This window comes from Candoia aspera, chromosome 14 (genome assembly GCF_035149785.1).
Source record: "Candoia aspera isolate rCanAsp1 chromosome 14, rCanAsp1.hap2, whole genome shotgun sequence".
NCBI lineage: Eukaryota > Metazoa > Chordata > Lepidosauria > Squamata > Boidae > Candoia > Candoia aspera.
In genome coordinates this window covers 12,083,222-12,104,297 of record NC_086166.1, presented here as the reverse complement: position 1 = coordinate 12,104,297, position 21,076 = coordinate 12,083,222, and the positions used below count along the sequence as shown (strand labels likewise).

Below are 21,076 nucleotides of genomic sequence, written 5' to 3'. Positions count from 1 at the left end.
GAAAAATATTGGCATGTTTTGCACGTGTGAAGCCACTTGCACAGACACGCAGGAATCTAAGCAAGGTTAAAATCATCAGGCTGAGGATGTTGTATGAATGCAGCTGTTAGTTCTTTAACTGAGCTGGGTAAGCCGTAGTGTATCAAGGAGACAATATCTTGTCTAGACTTCCACCTGATATTCTAGATTATTTCTGTGGTTACTTACCTGCCGTATTTGTTCCTTTTCTGTATTAGCTGTAGTACTAAACGTTGCTTTGTGTAATTTCAGAACTACAGTCTTCTGGAAGTAAAGTTAGCGTGTAGGAGAGGACTAATTGGGCATCATTCTCCTGGCATGTTCATTTTCTAAGTCTGAGCAATGCTGTCTGAAGTGGTACAGCCCAGACACAAGGTTGATTGTGTATGCTGCCCCGAAAGAGGGCAAGACAGATCCATGTTAAATTTGCTAGTGCAATATGTAAGCATGACTGTAGGTAATATTCTTATTTGAATCAGGAATGCCTGCCCAAACTCCAACCTTTGTCTCCCCCCATGTGTAAAGCCTTGTACACAAGTCTGAATCCTTGCAGATTCAGTGTTACCAATGAATTCTCACTTGGGGTGTGTGTGTGATTAAATGCACCGAGTATAACTTTTGGGAGAGTGACCCTTGGCACTTGGTCCCCGGATCAAATGCGGCCTTAATCCTCCCAAAGAAGTCACCCTCCTGATTTAAATTGAAAAGCAAGGACTGGGTTCACACAATACATTAAACCCCACACTTGGGTTAAGCAAGGACAAAGCACGTGACAACATGCTGCCAATGGGTGAGGGTTTCACAGGATGACCTAATTTGCACAGCCTGCTAAGGCAATAGCTGGTTTTATTACTTGCTGCACTACAAACATCATCCCATTTTAGCCTAGTCTATGTGTGAATATATTTAAGACATCACTCCATAATGGAGAAGACTGTAACCTGTCCAGTAGTTTGTTCCCCAAATGATGGGGGTTGATGAGCACCATCAAGGGTCCTCATCTCTTTCTTAGTAGTGTGTGTCATGGAGCTATGGCTATTTGGGTAGGCCACACCAAGTTGAGGCCAATGTTGAAGCCCAAGATCAGAGCAATCTCTTTTTCATCTGCTAGGACCACCCTGCATAGTTGAAATGGTGATCCTCAGGTAGGACATTCCAAGGCTGCAGAACAACCCTTGGATTGTTTTCTTGCAACCTCAGAAGCTTCAAACTGCTGTTCCCCCATGTTTTCTGGGATATGCAGTTATGACTCTGGTGGCAGGAGTGGGCAGCAGAGGTGCCAGCTCAAGTTGAAGGGACATACAGATAGTCCACATTGAAGGACCACTCATTCAGTGACCAATGGCATTGAATGGGGGGGGGGCTTATGCTAAGTCCTCGTAGTTGCAGCTGTCTCAGCGTCCCCACGGTCATGTGATCGTGATTTGGGTTCTCGGCAACTGGCTCACAATTACAACGGTTGCAGCATTCTGCGGTCATGTGATTGCCATTTGCAACCTTCCCTGCTGACTTCCGACAATGCAAATGGCAATCACGTGGCTGCAGGACACTGCAACTGTGGGATTTGCCTAACAATGGCAACCGGACTGCTTCAACTGCTGTCATAAGTCATCACGGTCACTTGACATTGTGCTTTACAACCGCGTTGCTTAGCAATGGAGTTGCTGGTCCCGATTTCCATTGTTACATGGACTCCCTGTATTCTCCCTTCAAAGTTGATGATGCATCCTGACACACCCCTACCTGGAGAAGATACCTTCTCCCTGGAGGGAGAAGTGGAGCTTCTAGCAGAACAATTTGTTCCTGGGAATGTTGGAGTTCACCAGAAGCCACAAGAGGTAGTCTTGGACCTACATCTCAAGCTATGTAGAGTTCTCCAAACCCCAATTCCTAGCAAGAAGTTGACATCCCAGACAGTCTTGGGGAACAGCAGTATCAGAGGGTGCAGGTTTAGTTGGCTGGCCCTAGAGGTATCTGCAGGATCCAACGCTTTTGTGAAAATGATGAAAGCAGAGTTGCATCATTCCACCATCACACTAAGCTCTGCTCCTTTAATATGTCCATGCAGTGCTACAAAGCGCATAGAGAAAGAGCGGGACTTACGATGTGACTGGGCAACGCTGTTTTTACCTGGCCGATAGTCCAAGAAGTACCTGTTCAGGGAGCCAAAAGCATAAGGCCGTAGTAGTTAGAGATCTCTTACACCTCCTCAAGGCTTTTCTCTACTGATGAACTGAAGCACTCTCCACACCCCCTTCTTGAGTTGGCAGAAAAGTAGACCTCTGTATTAAATTGGCTATCCACATTGGTGCCCTCTGTTGGCCAACCCTTCCATCTCCTTTCTGCCAGGCACCTGGAGGACCTTCCCTGAATGCCTCTGGGTAACAGAGGGTTCAAGTCACTGCAAAGGTAGGAATGCCCAACAAATTTTACATCTCTTGAAGCTGACTTGGGTGGGGGATGAAGAACATTGATACTGATCAGGATGACTTAAGCCTATCTCACTCATGGGCTGGGGATGAATAAAACCCCCATCATGGAAACTAAGGGGGAAGGTGTAGTGTCAAGGAATGATTTCACAATGGTTGGGTGCAAATAGGAACAGGCCTATAGAGAGCTATAGCCAAGCTTAGGTTTATCTTGAGAACTTAAGCTTTAACATCTCCAGTTCTGTCTGTGACCTCTGACTCAAAACAGGTATGGGGAAAGTCATAGCTATTTTGCCTTGTCTAACCACCTGTAGAGGAACTGACTGGGCCAGAGACACTTTGTCCCTGTGTAGTGAGTGGTATGGGGTACCATGTGCCTAGTGAGTGGTATGGGGTACCACTCTTTTAACACTAATACTTTGTCCCAGGTAATTTGCCTTGTCTAACCACCTGTAGAGGAACTGACTGGGCCAGAGATACTTTGTCCCTGCTCACCAGGATAGCTTCCTGCCCAGCAGGAGATTGCAAATGAGGCACAAAGTGGGACACCCCCACCCAAGCAGGATGCAATAACATAATACCTTTCTACACAGTTGATTCAGTCTTCATCAGAAGGGCATTGGCCGTCAATTAAGATGGTTGTCCCAAAAGCTAGACTTATTCTTAATGGAGTGAACTTCCTGAACATACCTGGTTGACCAGTATAGGATGCAAAGGTGGACTAGATGACCCTGGCTGAGCCAATCCAACTCAAAGGTCTTTGGATGTTCTCTTCTGGTAGCTACGAGTTGGCAGATGTGTTCCTGATGATGGAATGGAATCTGCCAAGGCGACTTTCAGACCCTGATCTTTGCCGTGCGAAACTTGCATGGCTCTGGCACAGCCATGAATATTGGGGGGGGGGGGAGGAGAGATGGATGTCCTTGGTCCTGGCCAATGTGTTTTCTTCTGAGTGATGTAGCCAGAGCCATATGGGCTGAGGAACAACAGGAAGTTGCTCCCACGCTGTTCCAAGAGCATATGGATTGGTCCTACGACCCTCTGGGAATGGGGGTAGACAGGAAAAGAGATAGAGGCCGGATTTCTGTCGTCTTGTTAAATAATTGCAAGCAGCTGCCCCACGTGTCTGGAATGGAAGGGTAAGAACTGCTTGGCCAGAGGAAGCAAAGGGAGATATGAGATTCAGTGCTTTTGGCTTCTTCTGCCTTTGAGAATGACCAACCTCTGGGCGGCAATCTTTCCCCTTCTTAAATATCAGTTGCCTTAGATTTGGAGGTGGGGGATCAATAACACCTTCTCACTCTGTACCATAAACGCTGGAGGACTGGCTCAGAGGGTATGGTTAATCTCACCTTTCTTCAGGGTCATGGCTCAGATTTAACACACACACACCCTTCTTAATAATGAAAGTGAAAGAAGTCACAAGATCTGATCACGCGTGTGCATACCCATGCACCACAATGCATACCTTTTGGCCCACAGATGATCTGAAACTCACATGTTTTAAGAACTGGGTTTGCCCATCCAAGGGTCTCCTGCTGGACCTAATGGCATGAAGCTCTTCAAACGCCTCCCCCAATCTTGGAAAACTATTAGGATTAAAAGAGTGGTACCCCATACCACTCACTAGGCAAGGTTAAGACCACCCAATTTAACTCTTTTCCTGGCCTGTGGATTAGTATTTGCAGCAGCATCTAGCCAGCTTTGACCAAGGAGGTCAGATCTGGTTAGTACTCAGATGGGAGGCCACCAGAAAAATGCATGGCCTTCTCTTTAGCCTGGGAAGTTTGGGGGGGTGTGTGTGAAACAGAAGACAACAATAGCAAACAAGTCTGTTAACCTCATTGATTTAATTCACAGGAGTTTTTACCTTCAGCCTTGAAATAAGACCCAGGCTCCCCTCTAAACTGCAGGATCTTCTCACGGAGCCACGTCCAACTTCCAGTGTTATCTTCTTAGTGTCTTGAAGTACAATCTCCCTCATTTCCAACTGAGTCCAGAAGAGGCTGTTTTCCTCCTGATTCTGGGAGGCAGGGGAAGAAGCGAGCCCCTTTCCTCCTATGGTGCCTCTGCAAAGCTTCCAGACTCCTGGGCTAGGTGCCAACACTCTTCCCCCGCCCCCTCCCCCATGGAGGCACCCCTCCAGCCTCTTTGGTTGGGCTTCTCTTTAAGGTCTGACCTTTGTCAGAGATGTTGCTGTGCATCTAAATTCACTTCCACTTCCTTTTCCCCTTTTTTGCTGGCCTAACGGCCATCTAAGACAAAGATGACTTGGATACACGCAGCATGGGAAACCGGCACAGTGGGAACTTGCTCGCTCTTGTCGGATCCCCAAAGGGGAACTTTGCTCATGTTGAGGGACACGCTTCTTCCTGACTGTCTCCCCACCTGAGCTGAGTTGCTGTTTATGAGATATGCTGCCAATAGATTCCCCTTCTCTCTCTTGCCTGTTTCTGTCTCTGCTCCCTTCCGTTCCTGTCCCAGCCTCTCCACCAACTCTCACAGCACCCAACTTTAGCTAGACTTAGTGCCACTTGAAGGCTGCAGAAGACAGACCGAAAGAAAACCATCAGGAGAGGGGAGAATGCATTTTACCTTTTCCTTTCATTCTTGCTCCGGCCTTAATACAGAAGTGCAACAAGGCTGCAGGAAGAGGAGGTGGCTTGGAGGAACTGGTGGCCCATAACTTAGGTTTCTCTTCCTCTTTTCAGAGACTCATCCCAAGCTTCAGCAGCTGAGCATGGAGGACGGCCTAGCAGGAGAACCGATTCCCCAGGGTGGTTCGGCCCTCAGCACCAAGGATGGGGGACAGTTTGGCTATGTGGGGATTGAGGCAGTCCTGGACCAGATGCGTATCAAGACCATGAAGACAGGCTTTGAATTCAACATCATGGTTGTAGGTGAGCATGGAACCTCTATCTCAAAAGCCTTCACACATGCAGACCCTGGCGTAGGACCAGAGAGTATTAACCCATCCTCAGCCACAGAAGACGTTGAGTGACTTTGGACCAGGCATTAACTCCTATCCCCACCTGCCCTAGTAGTTTTGTTTTTTTTTTGTAAGGAATAGTAGAGGATGGAGGGCTATTTAAACCTCCTTGCTTTCCAGAAGCGTAAGTAGAGAAGAAATCTGCGAAATGTGTAGGCTCATTGTTCTGAGGAGTTTTTAGAGAAGAGAACATTGGGAATGCCACTCTAAAGTCCCAGAGAAAAGGTGGGATATAAATTTAATAAATAAACAAATGTCAATTAATGTTGCAGCCACCATGGCCTCTCTTGGCAACATTTTGTTGTTTTTCCCAGGTAAAGCTGGGAAATACACAAAAACAGGTACTTACATCCTAAAAGACAGTTACAGGTAGTCCTCGCTTAACGAACACAATTGGGACCAGAATTTTGGTTGCTAAGTGGAGCAGTCATTAAGCAAATCCAATCCGATTTTACAACCTTTTTTGCAGTGGTCGTTAAGCGAATCACCACAGGCATTAAGCGAACCGCGTGGTTGTTGAGCAAATCACGTGGTTCCCCATTGATTTTCCTTGCCAGAAGCCGGCTGGGAAGGTCAAAAATGGCGATCACATGACCACGGGATGCTGTGATGATCGTAAATGCGAAGGGGTTGCCAAGCACTCAAATCGTAATCATGTGAGCACATGGATGCTGTGATGGTCATAAGTGTGAGGGCTGGTCGTAAGTCGGTTTTCCCAGCACCATTGGAGGTCCAAACCATCACTAAACGAATGGTTGTTAAGCAAGGACTACCTGTACAATTAAACAACTTTTGCCCCTAAATTCCAGGAGATTGCATTCCCACTGATTTGCATGATGCGTCCTCACCCACTTTACGCTGTTGCTCCAGCTGATTCTAGTGGGACCCCTAGGGCTTTCCCAGAAAGTCAAGCGCAACATCAGAAGGTGGTTCACCCCAGAGTTATGAGGAAGAAGGATGCTTTGTGGGTAAAGAAAAAGATCCTGAAAACATCACCCAGAGCGATAGAAGTTTGTCCGTACTCTCGTGGGCAGGATTCTAGGTGTCCTAACTACCAGGAAACACACTGAGACAATGAACTGGTCTCTAATATTTATTACTAGTACTTAACAAGAATCCTAACAAACTGAAGAAGCATGGGAAAAACCCAGACATATAACCCCCAAGGGTTAAGGCGGTCCCGATCTGTGTCTCTTTGAATGGCTGAACAGTTCCTCAGTGCTACGCATGCGCTTGACAGTCTGGGTGGGAGCCCCCTGCTCGCCATCCTTACTCATGACACTAGGTCTGTATTTATTTATTTTATCAAATGTATCAGGATCACCCATTCTGGAAGACTGGAGCACTGAATTGCACACGCTCAGAAAAGGGGGTGGGAGTGGGCAAAAGAAAGAAGAAAAGGGGGGCACTCTAGATCTGATATGTTTGACTTTACATTTAAATATAATTCAAATTAGATTAATCAAATGCACTAGATATGATTGCTCCTTCTGGAGTTAACGCATTCTCCTGTCTGTGGCATGAAAGCTGATGATTTAGTGGCAGATCTGTGAGAACTTCTGGGCCCACATGCTCCTTGGGGTGGCAAACTGCATATCAAATGTAGATCCCTGGTGATTAGAAAATACTCAGGGGCACTCTCACTCGTTCTTCATCTGCTCCAAAGCAGTGCAGATGAAAAGAAATGCTGGACTTCATAAACACTGGCAAAAATAAAGTTCTAGATAAAATTTACAAGGCATACCAATATTATTAGTGCGGATAAGGATCGGCATAGTTGGAGTTAGATCAGCCGGCAGAAAAGCTTGTAATTCCTGTCCTAAGGACAAGACTGAGTCTGTGCATGTTTTTGCAGTCAGTAGTATGCTAATCTTTGACCTTAATAAAGCTTTGTTGGTTGGCTGGTCTGCAATTTGTAAAGCCCAACTTTTTCCTAAACACTGAACTAAATGCATCACATTCTGCGCATCAAATTCTTGCTGGCATTTCAAAACCCAGCGAAATAATTGGATCAGATTTCCTGAGATTGGGGAAGAAGCTTTGGTATCCTTTGTCCTTCCCCACTGATAACATGAGAAATCTATCCACTAATGCAAGGATATCAGTGCACACCATTTCTGTAACTCATATGTGCTGCATGTATGGCAGTAAATTGCATGTACCTCCTAGCTGGTGGAATGCAATGCAGGTAATAGGGTGGCCTGTAAGATGATATCATGAGCAGAAAACATTGCACAGGTACAAAAATGGCTGGTAACGCGTTCTCTGATTTACTAAAAAGTGTTACCTGAATCCCTAAATTGACTAAAACCCAGATGAGCTACAGAATTCAACATCTGCTGACAACCATGGGATAAGGAAGACTGTGGCTTGGAATGTAAAAGCAATAAATAGTAAAGGGCATACGTTAACGGAGGCAAGTAAACAGAGAAAAATAGAGACGTGTGCCTGTGAGAAAGTAAGAAAGGGCATAATAGATCTGAAAGTCTCATCTTGTAGAGTGGGACTGATGGATACATGCAGGGAAGTGAAGGTGTAGGTCTGATGATGAACGAAAGGGCTAAAATGTATATTAGAAACTTCTTTGATCAGAGAAAAAACAAAAGAGCCAGTTTGGTCTAGTGCTTAAGGTGCTGGGCTAGAAACCAGGAGACTGAGAGTTCTAGTCCCGCCTTAGGCATGAAACCTGGCTGGGTGACCTTGGGCCGGTCCTTCCCTCTCAGCCCAAGAGCCAATCAGGCGTGGTATGAGAGTTCTAGTCCCGCCTTGGGCATGAAAGCCGGCTGGGTGACCTTGGGCCAGTCCCTCTCTCTCAGCCCAAGAGCCAATCAGGCGTGGTAGGAGAGTTCTAGTCCCGCCTTGGGCATGAAAGCCGGCTGGGTGACCCTGGGCCAGTCCCTCTCTCTCAGCCCAAGAGCAAATCAGGCGTGGTAGGAGAGTTCTAGTCCCGCCTTAGGCATGAAACCTGGCTGGGTGACCTTGGGCCAGTCCCTCCCTCTCAGCCCAAGAGCCAATCAGGCATGGTATGAGAGTTCTAGTCCTGCCTTGGGCATGAAAGCCAGCTGGGTGACCTTGGGCCAGTCGCTCTCTCAGCCCAGCCCACCTCACAGGGTTGTTGTTGTGGGGAAAATAGGAGGAGGAAGGAGTATTAGATATGTTCACCACCTTGAGTTATTTATAAAAATAATAAAGGCATGATAGAAAATAAATAAATAAAATAAAATAAATATCTACATTTATGGCTGACTGGAAACCCCTGATAGACTTTTTGCATGAAACAGGAAAAAATGCACTTATGATTTGTGATTTTGATGATTAGAAAAAAGTTGGATAATAGAAAAAAGTGAGCTTTTTTAAAAAACATAAGAGTAAGAAATAATTTTGTAATTGTTGTTATATTTACTGCAAAGGAAATCGAAAGCTTCTTTCTATTTTTTTAAATTCTTTCTTTCTGCACTTTAGCTCCTTCCTTCCTTCCTTCCTTCCTTCCTTCCTAGTTTGTGTTAGTTTTCTTTGTAAAATATTTCATATAATTTGTATTAAAAAAAAGAAAAAAGAAGGTATCAATTGCTATGATCTAGATTGCCCTGGGTGTATATGAAAGTTGAAATCCATAGGCTGGTGATTGCTGCAGGCTTTGCTCCATTGAATGAAGATAATAGAAAAACCAGAGATACATTTGGGGACAAAAAAGTATTCTGAATGAGTGCAATCTGGCGGAAAAAATATGGTGTTGCCTGACATGGCTGGATGGGTGAGAATGAGACAAGAACACCCAGAAAAAGTGACTGGGCCATTCAGAGACCTGAGAATGGTGACGGATGAGTATCTACGTTAAAAAAGACTGCTTCAAACACATGCTTAAGCCATGTTTATTTAGAGGTATATAGGACAGAAGAATGAATATAAATCTAAAAGTATGTTTTGATTGTTTGTAATGGAAGATGGAGAGAATTAGGGAGGGATATAGAAGGGGTGAGAAATCCTGAATGTGGGAAAGGCCATTTGGTAGTGTCAAGAGTGGATCTTGCCAAAAAAAAAAAATGGATCTGGAAGAAGAGGCAGGACAGAAAAGAAACAGGGACGATGATAGCACATGGGCAGAAGAGAAAACCAGCCATGGCTGGCTGGGGAATTCTGGGAGTTGAACTCCACACAGCTTAAGGTGCTGAGGTTGGGAGACCCTGCTCTAGAGCCTGGAGCAGCTCTGCCCAGATTGTCAACACAGGAGATTGATTTACAAAGGAAATGGTAGTTGGAGGAGGCGTCCTCCTATGCCAGTGCTTCTCAGCAAATTGGTTGGCTCTCCATAATTCTATATCTTCAGAGAAGTCAAAGTGGAAAGGTTAGGTTGCAACCCTGCAGCTGTAAAGCTGAGCTCATGCTTGAAAGTGTATAAGGCGGAGACCGGCCTTGGACGAAAATCCAGGCAAGTGTAAAAGCGGGAAGGGTGGAGATTCTTGGTGTGGACATTGGCCTCTCAGATCACTCAGCCAATGGATCTACAGCTTCTGTAGCTTCTCATTGATTATTGGAACACAGCAGAAGACCTCAGGAGCAACTCAACCTGTGAGGTTTTTTCCAGTTTGGGAGCTCATCCATGAGTTGTTCCCCCCCCCCCCCAGGTTGGGAAGAGTAGGCAGCCAGGGAGATTGTATTGATTTAAAAGACTAATATAGCCACCCATCTTTTGTTCCATAACCCTGGGAGGCTCAGAGAACAACCATCAAAACTATAAAAAACAAAGATTGGAGAACAATGGAAAGAGATGTTGCAGAGTACAACCACATCGGCAGTAGCGCCCACCCACCACCGTCCAGAGTCACTTGCTGAGATGGGCGGCTATAGAAATCAAATAAATAAATCATGAAGTAAATCTGTTCAAAAGCACACCTTTGAGAAATGTGAATTCTGAAGCCCCTTGAGAATAAGGTTGAAAAACAGAAACTTCTTTAGCAAGGGAAGAAAACATTTGTGAAATTACAAGATAGGTTTTAGGATTCCATTCAAATTTTGAGTAGAAGCCCAGCTCACTCAGACAAGACCCATCCAGATTTCCCCATCAGTTCTCAGCACTTTTTATGCTGTTGGGCAGATACAGGACATGGATTACTTTCCTTGGTCAGTTGTAATTGTTATGGGATCCTTTCGTGCTTCTGCTGAGTCAGGAACCAGACTAGGTTTCAGAACATAACCTGATGTCAAAGTCCATTTATGTATTTCCTTTCTGTTTATTGACGTGTAGCTTTGCCTGACCTGGGCGTCCTCCGGAGGAGTGAACCTCAACTCCCCCATTTCCCCAGCCAAAACAACCATTGTTGAGAATCCTGAAGTCCACAGATCTGGAGGTCAACCCAGGTTGGGGAAATCTAACATCTGGTTTTAATACACCATCTGGAAAGACTCCCCAAGTGGGCTCACAAAATCGTCTTATATTAAAGACAAATTGTCTCCACCCTTGAACCTATAGTCTAAAGCAGAGGAGCACAATTCTGGGGCTCAAATGCTTTGAATACAATCTCCCCAGGGCCCTTTTGAAAGTTGCTGCAAGATCATAATACTTTTATCAAGCAGATGGGAACCTTATGCACAAGGAGTAATTACATTTTTAAATTAATTTAATCTGGAAAGATAATGGTTGGAGGTTCCCAGTGGATGAAACGAAACAATCCCATGGCCCATAGTTAAACTATGAGATTTGATTCCAGAAGAACTACTGGTGGCCACCAACTTGAACAGCTATGAACGATCTTTAGGCACATTCAGAGAAGGTAAGCCTGCCAATGGATTATTTGCTCTGGTGGATGTTTCGTATCTCCAGTAGGATAGGTAGGGTCTGTGTTTGGATGACATGCTTATTGAAGGGAAGTTGTCCACTCAATAGGCCACCTTCTCTAGTTCCCACATAACTCCAAGTCCTGCACTGGCTAGGCTTGCATCTCACTGATGCTAGGTTCACACAATACCCTAGGTTGAGTTAACGCAGGTTAAAAAGAGGTTGGCTCACTTGTGGCTCAGCATTCATGCAAATTTAGCCAAGAGCTGCTTGCAAAAGGTATCTGGTGGCCACTATGGAGAAGGCCAAACTAGATAGTCCTTCCATCTGGTCCAGCAGAACATCTCTTCTGCTTGGAAAATTTGGTCCTCCTTACCCTTCCCTTTATGGAAATGCTGTAAGAGCAAAACTTGTTCAACTCTACCAAAAGCCAGTCTGGGATTAATTCAGCCTCAGCCGGGTGATCTCATCGAGAACGGATGGACCTGGACAAGCCAAGCGTTGTCCCCTGTACATTGAGGGGATTGCAGGAATTTTGTTTAAAGAACTGATAGGCCTTATAAATATTTATAGCAGGCGCACAAAGAAGAGGGTTGAAACATGCACACGCAAGATACTCATCAAGAATCAGATCAAAAGCCAAGAGATAAAAAGCAGAAGGGAAAGCCATCAACATTGGGGAGGGATGCTCTATGACCCACAGCTTGTGCATCTGGCTCCCACACCCCCATTTACATTCTTCCAGAAACCCCAAATTTGCATAGCCAGAATTTGGCAGCAACTTGTGGATTTTCAGCAGAGTTTTTTTTTTAATGCATGTGTTTGTTTTAAGAAAACATGAACATTTCTGCAGTGCCTTCACCCCCCAAATAACCACCCCCAAATAAAAGGGATGGAAATGTTTGGTCCTCTCTTCTCCCCTTACCCCCAACTCCTGTGACATTAATTAGGTATCCCTGCAGTCCTCAGAGCCCTAAAAAAAAGATAATTCTGAAAAGTACAGCTCAAAGGACAGGAAAGTTGCTCAGCCATGGTGGATCTCACAGCTTTCCCCAACTTGATTATCCTAGACTGGGTCCCTGAATTTCCCAGGCTGTCTGAAACAGCCTTTCTCAACTTTTTGACCCTAGAGGAACCCTTGAAATATTTTTCAGGCTTTGGGGAACCTCTACACATTCAGGCTCACATAGAGGCCAGAAGTTACCAAATTATTATATTCGTTTCATGGGTAGGCCTGTAGATATGCACTAACATTATTCTTAAACTGAAAATAAAGCATGAAACTTACCTCTTTCATGTGAAGTTGCCCAAAATTGAAATAATTTTTTAAATAAATTGTGATCTCCCAGGGAACCCCTAGGGACCTCTCACAGAACCCTAGGCACCACGGAACCCTGGTGGAGACACCCTGAAGAATAGAGAGTGTCACCTGGGTTTTTCAGCCAAGCAACAGCCCCTCCCTGCGAGCAAGGATGTTAATTTTGAGCTATAGTTTCTCCATGCCGTGGGCTGCCAGGACCATCTGGCTTGAATTAGTTCCTGGTTTCCTGTTCGCTTTTGTGTGGATTAGACTTGACGGCCTCCATTCAAGGCCCTTCCATCTCGGGTGGCCAGGTGGTCCTACTTTACAGAAGACAGTCCACTTGGGACCACAACTCCCAGGGTTACTTGACCCAGCCTGAGCATTTCCTTGCAGGAAGGGCCCTTCCAGATTTCCTGCCAGCTCAACAAGAAAACATTGGCAAGGTCCTTGGCTGCTTGAGATGGGACCCACCTTTTTCTGGTTGGCCTTTGGATCGCTGCTCTTGCACCATTCCCAGTCCGTGGGTTGCTTTGCTGCGAGAACTACCTGCTTTCCAAGGACTTTGCATATGGCTTGCATTACTCTTCGGCGTTCAGTTCTGGGAACCATCTCTTTCCTAGCAACCTCCTGCCCTTTCCCACCATTACTCCCCCCCAAACATTTTCTCCTCACCCTGCCCCCCTCCCCAATACAGTTCAAATCTTTGCACAGAATTCTCTGCTGAAGTCATGACCCACTCTTGCGTTTGGCAATAAATATTCCCAGATCAAAAGCTGGAGGCCAGCTTGGAGATGCCAGAAAGCAGTCTTGAGCAAGAAGGCTGATTTTGTTGGGGGCCTAAAACATCCTCCAAGGAGGAGAATAGGAAGGATTAGGGGATATCATTTTAAAGAGCTGAACAAAAGCAGGAGCACAAAAGAGGTCCAATACGGCTCTCCAGGTTTCCTAGGGGAAGAAAAAATGGTGGAGCAGGTGGAAGGAGAAAGCCACTTTTCATTTTCTTCTGCCCCGGAGGATCTCAGCTTCAGGAGATATGAGCTGGGGGTTAACTTTCTGGTGAAAAAACTGAGGAAGGGCTTGGAAAGAACTGACCCATAATTTGCATTTTATTCTTTTTCACATAGAGGAAAATAGATAGATTTCCCTTTGAAACACCACCTTGGCTGCACCCGCTGATACAGACTCCTACCCTCCTAGGTACTTCAGCTTTTCAAAAGTGAGATCAATGTTTCTAGTCCTTATGAACATGAAAAGTCAGCTTCCCAGTAGATAAAGAATCATTAGCTAAAATCTCAGAAGCCAGAGAGGAAGTGAACAGGATTTCAGTTACCCGAAAAGTGGTAACTGAAAATGTTCTGTCTGTTGGTTGGCCTGAGGGTGTAAGTAGGAAGGACATCTTCAACTCAAGGGTTAGGATTTATGCAAAATTGCGAAGAGCTCCATGTCCTGCTGTTTGATGTGACAAGGGTAGGAAGGGAGCATTGGTGGTGCATTAAACGATGAGCATTCGGTGACTAGAATATAGGCCCTTCTCCAACTTCCAACTATGCTGTTGGATGTACACACACAGAGAGCCGGAAGCTACTACAGGTAGTCCTCGACTTACGACCACAGTTGGGACCAGAACGTCTGCCACTAAGCAAGGTGGTTGTTAAGTGAGTCATGTCCAATTTTACAACCTTTTTTGCTGTGGCCATTAAGCAAGTCGCCAGGGTCATTAAGTGAATCACCAGGGTCGTTAAGTGAATCCAGCTTCCCCCATTGACTTTGCTTGTCCGAAGCTGGCTGGGAAGTTGCAGATGGCAGTCACATGACCCCGGAATGCTGCAACTATTGTAAATACATGGTGGTTGCCAAGTGTCTGAGTTTTGATCACATGACCGCAGGGACGCTGTGATGGTCGTAAGTGCAAGGACCGGTTGCAAGCCACTTTTCCCAGCACCGTTGTAACTTCAAATGGTCGCTAAACAAATGGTTGTAAGTCAAGGACTACCTGTATGTAGAAGCGTCTTCCAGTTCTCACTGCTGCAACAATTGTTATGCCCAAGCTGGCAGCTTAGTAGATTTACTGTGCAAAGCCTTCCAGAAAAGGAGCTTTGTAGAATATATTAGCGCAACTAAATAGCTCTCCATGAAGCTGTGTTTCTTGGAAGCCTCTCAGCTGCTTTGAAGGCTATGCCTTGGTGCCGGTCACAGCAGTCAGTCCCAACTCTCCAGAAACGTAACCCTGGATTCAGGAGCTTGCTTCCAGCAGAGGTTCACAAGCAGGGCACGGCCTCAGGAAGTCGCTTTCTTGCAAGCAGGAAGGAAGCCACGCACACGCCAATGACCCGCCTGCTGCAATACCCAGAAATCACAGCCCGTATGTGTGTCTTACATTTCAAATTTCCCCCTTCTCCTCTTTCAAAGTCAGCAGGAATGGGGCTGTTCGCTTGATGGCCTTATGATTAGGGGGCACCTATTTAATCGTCTCACAAGGTTCTGCCTCCCTTTATTTATGCAATTTGTATAGTTGACCATCTCGCAATGCAGCAACTAGGCAGCGAACAAGGATTCCAGCCAAAACACCCCCCCCAGTATAAATAACAAACAGAAACAGCAGAATAAACATAAACATACTGTATGTGCGAGGTTTAAAAGCATTCCAGTTCTAATCCAAGGACTGTAACCAAACAGAGCAGCCAACGGGCCCCCCTTAAGTTCCCAGCCCAAAGCCTGGGGGAGGAACCAGGTCTGAAACGCTCCACAAAAGGGCGGGGCCATCTGGCTCTCCGGGGCCATCTGTTCCATAGGGCGGGCACTGCAACGGAGAAGGGACAGCTCCTAGATGCCACACGATGCCACTCCCTAATTGTCAGCCTTCCCAGGTAGACCAGACAGGGAACACGACCAGATGAGCTAATTCTTTACTTTATTGTAAAGCTACATTGACAGAATCTTGCAAATCTGAAAGTACAAGTTTCCCGCTGTCTCCTTTACAGCCTGGGAAGTTAGGGAGGGTCCCTTCTGAGCTTCTTTCTCCTCCCATTATGCAGCTGTGGGCCAAGCCGTCTCTTATCTGACCGTTCTCTAGGCAGCATCTCTTCCCCCGGTCACCAAGGTCATTCCCACATACCGTTATACTAACAGACGGGATCTGGAGCATCCCCATCCTGCCGGCTGCTGCCTCACCAGCTTTGTCCCTTACTCTGCATGTGAGTGTCTGCAAATCCAGCCACTTTGCTTCGTCAATGGTCCTGGTAGAGAGGTCTGTACATGTGCACCCAATCCTAGACTCCCAGGTGCAGCTTTTGAAGCAGCTAGATGTGTCTTGCACTTCCTTTTTTTTTTTTGGCATAATTTTATTAAATATTTTTTAAAACAGAAGATGAACACTAATACAAACTAATATAAAGTGAGAAAAAGAAAAGAAGAAAGAAATCAAAGAGAAAGCTAAAAGTGCAAGGGGGGAAGTAGAAAAAAATACAAAAGAAAGAAAAAGAAAGAAAAAAGATGCAAAGAAATAGCTTTCGATCTTCTTTACAGCAATTACAAATTTACCTCTTACTCTATGGGTACAACATACCTCTCTTCTTTCTATAATCTATCCTGTCTAATCATCAAAACCATAACATTTTTTTTCTGTTTCATACAAAAAGTCTATAAGGGGTTTCCAGTCAACCATAAATGTAGATTTTGCTTTTCTCTGATCAAGGAAGTTAATTTAGCCATCTTGGCAAGCTGCTTTATCTTAACCAACTGTTCTTCCATAGTGATGTGGGTAGTGTTGGACCTTTCCAACATCAGCAGGGGCTTTTCTGCATCCCCCTCCATCACATTTTTTCTATCATGGTGCAAGATAGAGGGATCACCTGGTGGCCTACTTTCCATCCCGATTCTGCTATTGCTGTGTACAGAAAAGGGTTAAAGCTGGAGTAATCAAAGGCCCCTCCCTTTGGGACTGTCCATGCTAATTACCTTCAGTTTGGTTTCCAGTGGCTCTGGAAAGCTCAACCCTTCTGATATAGAGATGATATAAATTGCCTGTTGTTGATCTTTCTCTCTGCTTTTGTTTGCATTTTATCCTGTTTTGCCAGTTAACTGTTCGTTGATGTTTGCTGAGGTTTAATAAATAAGCATCAGGTTATATTTTTGCTGGCTGAGTTGAGCAATACGTGTCCTTGCTCTGATCTTAGGGGTAGACTCGGAGTGTACTGAGTGGAGACCTATCGTAATTTGCCAACATATTCCCATTTTCTGGCGTTGAGGAGTAGAGATGAGTTCTGTTTTATCAGAATCAAAATTTGCAAAGAACTTTCCAGAGTCACGTTTCCCAAATTGTCATGGGAATTGGAACAAGGTCCCTTCGGTAATTGCGCTTTTTTGCAAGGAAGGTTTCCAAACAAGCAAGTTTTTCAACAAACAAATGTATAGGGGGAAGGGGGAAGACATCACACAAGGCAGCCAAAATAGTGCGTAAGTTAGACCAGTGTTTCTCAATCTTAGCAACTTCAAGACGTGTGGTAGCCTGGACATCTGTGTGTAAAAATCCATGGGGATTCATAGGTAACCCTGCAGTGAAAAGTGGGGAGGGCTCTTCCCCATATCTAGGAATGCCATCTTTGGATCCATTCTTACAAATTTCTCCCCCTAGCAGGGTTTTCCATCAGCGGGTTCCTCCTGACAAAAGAAAAGAAACACCAATCCCTCCTTTTATAGGTCTGCCATTTCAGGGAGCCCAGCCCCGAAAGCCTGGAATGATAAGGAAGGGAGAAATCTTTGGAAACTGTAGGACAGAAGGATTCAGCAATATGAGTGTCCAGATTTTTTCCAATCCAATGACCTCCCTAAATTTCCACTGGGGTTATCAGGGTTTGGGGCAATTTGACTGCACGATTTAAAAACGAGCGAATTCAAGAAAAGGAAAGCCTGGTGACTATGTCTGACCAGAATATGTCTCTCCCCATCGGTGAAGCTCCAGAGCCTCCATCTTTGATAGTTGCCTGAAGGTTCTCCAGAAAAGTGTAAAACCCTATTTACCTGAAAAGCAGTTGACCCTGAATTTGAGATGACCCTTGTCCCCGCTAAAAAAATTCTAACCCCCCTCCTTTTCCATTTCGGTATACTCCACAGCTTTAAAGCCAGCCACCCCTTTCTGAGCCCAATTATCCAAGGAGGAAATCTAATCCTCCTCCTTTCAGCTAAATGCTGGGATTGTACCTTCTTCAAACCCAAGGTTAGATGTTTTCAAGACCCTGCATGTTCTTTCAAATCTGTTTTCCTGCCTTCCTGCCCCAGTTTTGCTCCTTCAATGGGGGGGCTGTTCTGGTTGCCTGCCGAAGCTCCCTTCCTGGGGTGCTGCATGGACCAATTGCAGATGAAAAGCAGGAAGGCATCCCAGCTGTGGCTCCTCTCACCCTTTGCTTTTTAATTTTTTTATTAAGAAGGTTGCACATCTGGTTTTGATCATGCCTGGGAATCTCTTCTCCCCCTCCCAGGCAGAGAGGTTTTGACTTTGTTGAACTTAAAAGGTGTGTGTGTGTGTGTGTTGCAGAGCGAGGGAGGGAGGAGACCGGAGCTGCTATGGACAGGGAGAGGGAAGCCCCCGCAAAGCAGATAAGGTCTCTTTGGAGAGAATGTGAGATAAACAAGCAAGAAACCAAGTGAGGCCCTGAAGGGTCTGGGGCTTGGGGTTAGATCTGGTTTAAGAAGACTGTTCCATCTCATGCGGGTTAGATAATGACAGCTTTGGACAGCAGAAGAGGGGGGCTCTTATTTTCCACCTTTGTCCCCCAATGTAATGGCATGTGGGAATGATCTTGAGGGATGAGGGGAAGAGATGCTGCCTAGGGAACTATTAGATAAAAGGGGGAGGAGCCTGCAGCTGCATAACGGCCAGAGGAAGAAGCCTAGAATGGATCTGCCCTAACGTATCAGGCTGTTAAAAGTGACGGCGGGAGATCTGTACTTTCAGACTTGCAAGGTTCTGTTAATGTGGTCTTACAATAAAGTAGAATTAATTCATCTATTCATGTTTCCTGTCTGGTTTACCTGGGAGGGCTGATGCTCAAAATACAGGCAGTACATTTACCAAACAACAGATAAAATGAGTGATTTGGGATGAGGGGGAGGTCTGCAGTCTCTGGGGAACCTCAGCGTCCCACTTCGGGTTGACCAACGGAGATCTAGTTCCATCTACGTTCTTAATCCAGTGCATAACAATATTGGTCCCAGGGAAATAACAAGAGTGTTAATGGAGGTGTAATAATAATGTCATCATGGCACAATTCAGACTCAAGGCATGAGATGATGGACAAAAAACCGTGAGTGATGGGAGGGATGGATTTTTCTTTGTGCTTGCTAGTGTCAGAGGTTTGGCCCCAGAAGTCATAAAAATCCCTTCTGGGCCTTTTCCTCTGGTTCATGGGTTGTAAAGGAGGGAGTGGGGAGACCTGATTGATGTGAGTGAGAGAGCTGGAAACATCACAGAGCCAGCAAGAATTAGAAACTTCACAGACTCAGCAAGTTGACACCAGAATGCTGTGGCTAAAGTATTTTCTGCCAATGGGCAGTGAGACTGTTGCTGAAGTCCACAGTGTAAAACCAAAGGCAGTTGTATATTCAATTTCAAATGAAGATGGGGACCTGGGTCTGATAAAAGAAGAGGACAGGGGCAAATACAATTACTTGAGTCTTTAGATGCAGGAGGTGATGGTACTATATCTTTCAATAAACGAAATACTTTACTGAGACCTAACTGGTTCCAGAGAGATTTCTTACTATTGGGATATCTGAACCCATGTTCCTCACAGCAAGTGGCCTTTCTGCTCCAAGACCCATCGTCACTGGACACGCAGCTCCTGCCTCAGGTGCTTCAGGTTATTGCATAGTCCAGCAACATAATGGAAATCAAAATGAGTTTTGAGAGTTCAGAAGCATTTGCTGGGATCGCTTGGAACAGACTGATTGGGTACTGATGTCCCTTGGCCATTGTCTTCGTTTCTTATTCTACTTATTTGGAGACTGGGGGGCTGAACCTCTTTGGAATGGCGAGGATCATGGAGGATCACAAGGGAGGCCAGGTTGTCTCAGATATCTGAGCAGGGCTACAATTTCTTGCATTTGTGAAAGTGTTTTCCAGTTCTCGGTAGGCTTTTAAACCTATGCTAATTTTTTATAGTTTTCTATTTTCTATTCCAATCTTTGAGAAATTGTCAACCCCACTAGGTAGATCAGATCAGGAAATCAACTCACCAGAGACTTCCGGTGAGGACTCATGGTGAACTATACATCTCTGATGGAACGGGGACGGCATTACTGCAAGGTTGATGGACAGATGGTGTTTTCTCGCCGGCCAAACCTCTTCAGATAAAGGAGAGATTGTGAGATTGCCCACTTGTACTCCAGATAGCTACTCCTCGTGAGTAAACTGCAAGAACAGCTCATGAGTTGAGTGGCTGGGAGTTGAGGGATTTCCACCAAGCTCACAGCTGCAAGGTAGCCTTATGGACACCAAGTTCTGCTGAGCTTCATTTCTTAATCCCTTTTGGAAATTGCTTATTAATTGCTTGCCAACTATTAAGAGCCCTTTGATTGACAAGTTTTACAGCACCCGGTGAGTTTCCTTCAATCCTTAGCGAAAGAAATTTTAAAGATAAGGTTAAGGACATAAAAAAATATTTTTTTGGAAGAAGTGTCAAAAGGGTGATTAGAACATTGATTTTGGAAAGTTATAAACAGACTAGGGATCCAGATAGATTTAAAATAAGATTTTGAAATTGGTCATGGGAGTCCTTCTCATGGGAAAATGCCGTTATTTAGAATTCTTGAAAGAATATGTGATAGAATGTGAATTTGGACATTGGACACTAGGGGGAACCAGAGAACTAAAGATTACAATTAAAGAAGAAGAACACTTGAATTTGACTTACTAACACAGAATGGAGCAAAGTACTTTAACACTGGACGTATTTGAGGATATTTGTGAGCAATGGATCCAGATGTTAATCTTAAAAGTGTCTACCATTATAGACAGACTGCTTTTAAGAGATGCTGTGGAAGAGGAACAAAGCCTCAGCCAAATGGGACTGAGACTGATCTGAAAGTGGCTTTGAAAATGACGGGCTGCAAGTGTGATATGGAAAAAGATGTTACACTGGATATACAAATGAAACCAGATGATTGGTTTTAGTCAGCTGTAATAACAGAACCTTGACTGTCTGATTGGGCTGCCCTTCCTCTTCTTTCTTAATACTCCAGTGAATTAGGAAGGCGTCTGCCTGAGCCACTTCCAAATATTATCTGGTTGCTCTGGACCTAAAAAATGCTTCAGCCCCTTTTTGCTTAGGTAACGGTTCCTGCATATCTCTGTCAAGGTCATCTTCCTGACAGAAATATGCAGTTAACTGTGGTTGGAAAATATTCCAGGAGGAAAAAGAGAGAGAGAGAGACAGAGAGAGAGAGAAGATAGATGGATGGATGGATGGATGGATGGATGGATGGATGGATGGATGGATGGATCTGGGAAACACATGTTGGCCAGGGATCTCAGGTAGCCCATCCCTGACTTAATGAATCAGAAT

General features: G+C 45.1%; 1 protein-coding gene across 4 annotated transcripts in view; it reads left to right on the top strand.

Annotated features, from left to right (window-relative positions):
* The window catches only part of SEPTIN12 (septin 12), a 75,273-nt gene that overhangs the window by 36,006 nt on the left and 18,191 nt on the right, over nt 1–21,076 (top strand). For 2 of the 4 annotated variants that reach the window (XM_063315235.1, XM_063315237.1), the window contains one exon: nt 5,159–5,347. In XM_063315235.1, the coding sequence (XP_063171305.1) occupies nt 5,159–5,347 (189 nt within the window). Of the gene's footprint in view, nt 1–2,367; nt 2,428–3,373; nt 3,587–5,158; nt 5,348–21,076 lie in introns of those variants that run through there. The other 2 variants (XM_063315238.1, XM_063315239.1) reach the window with 2 other exon arrangements.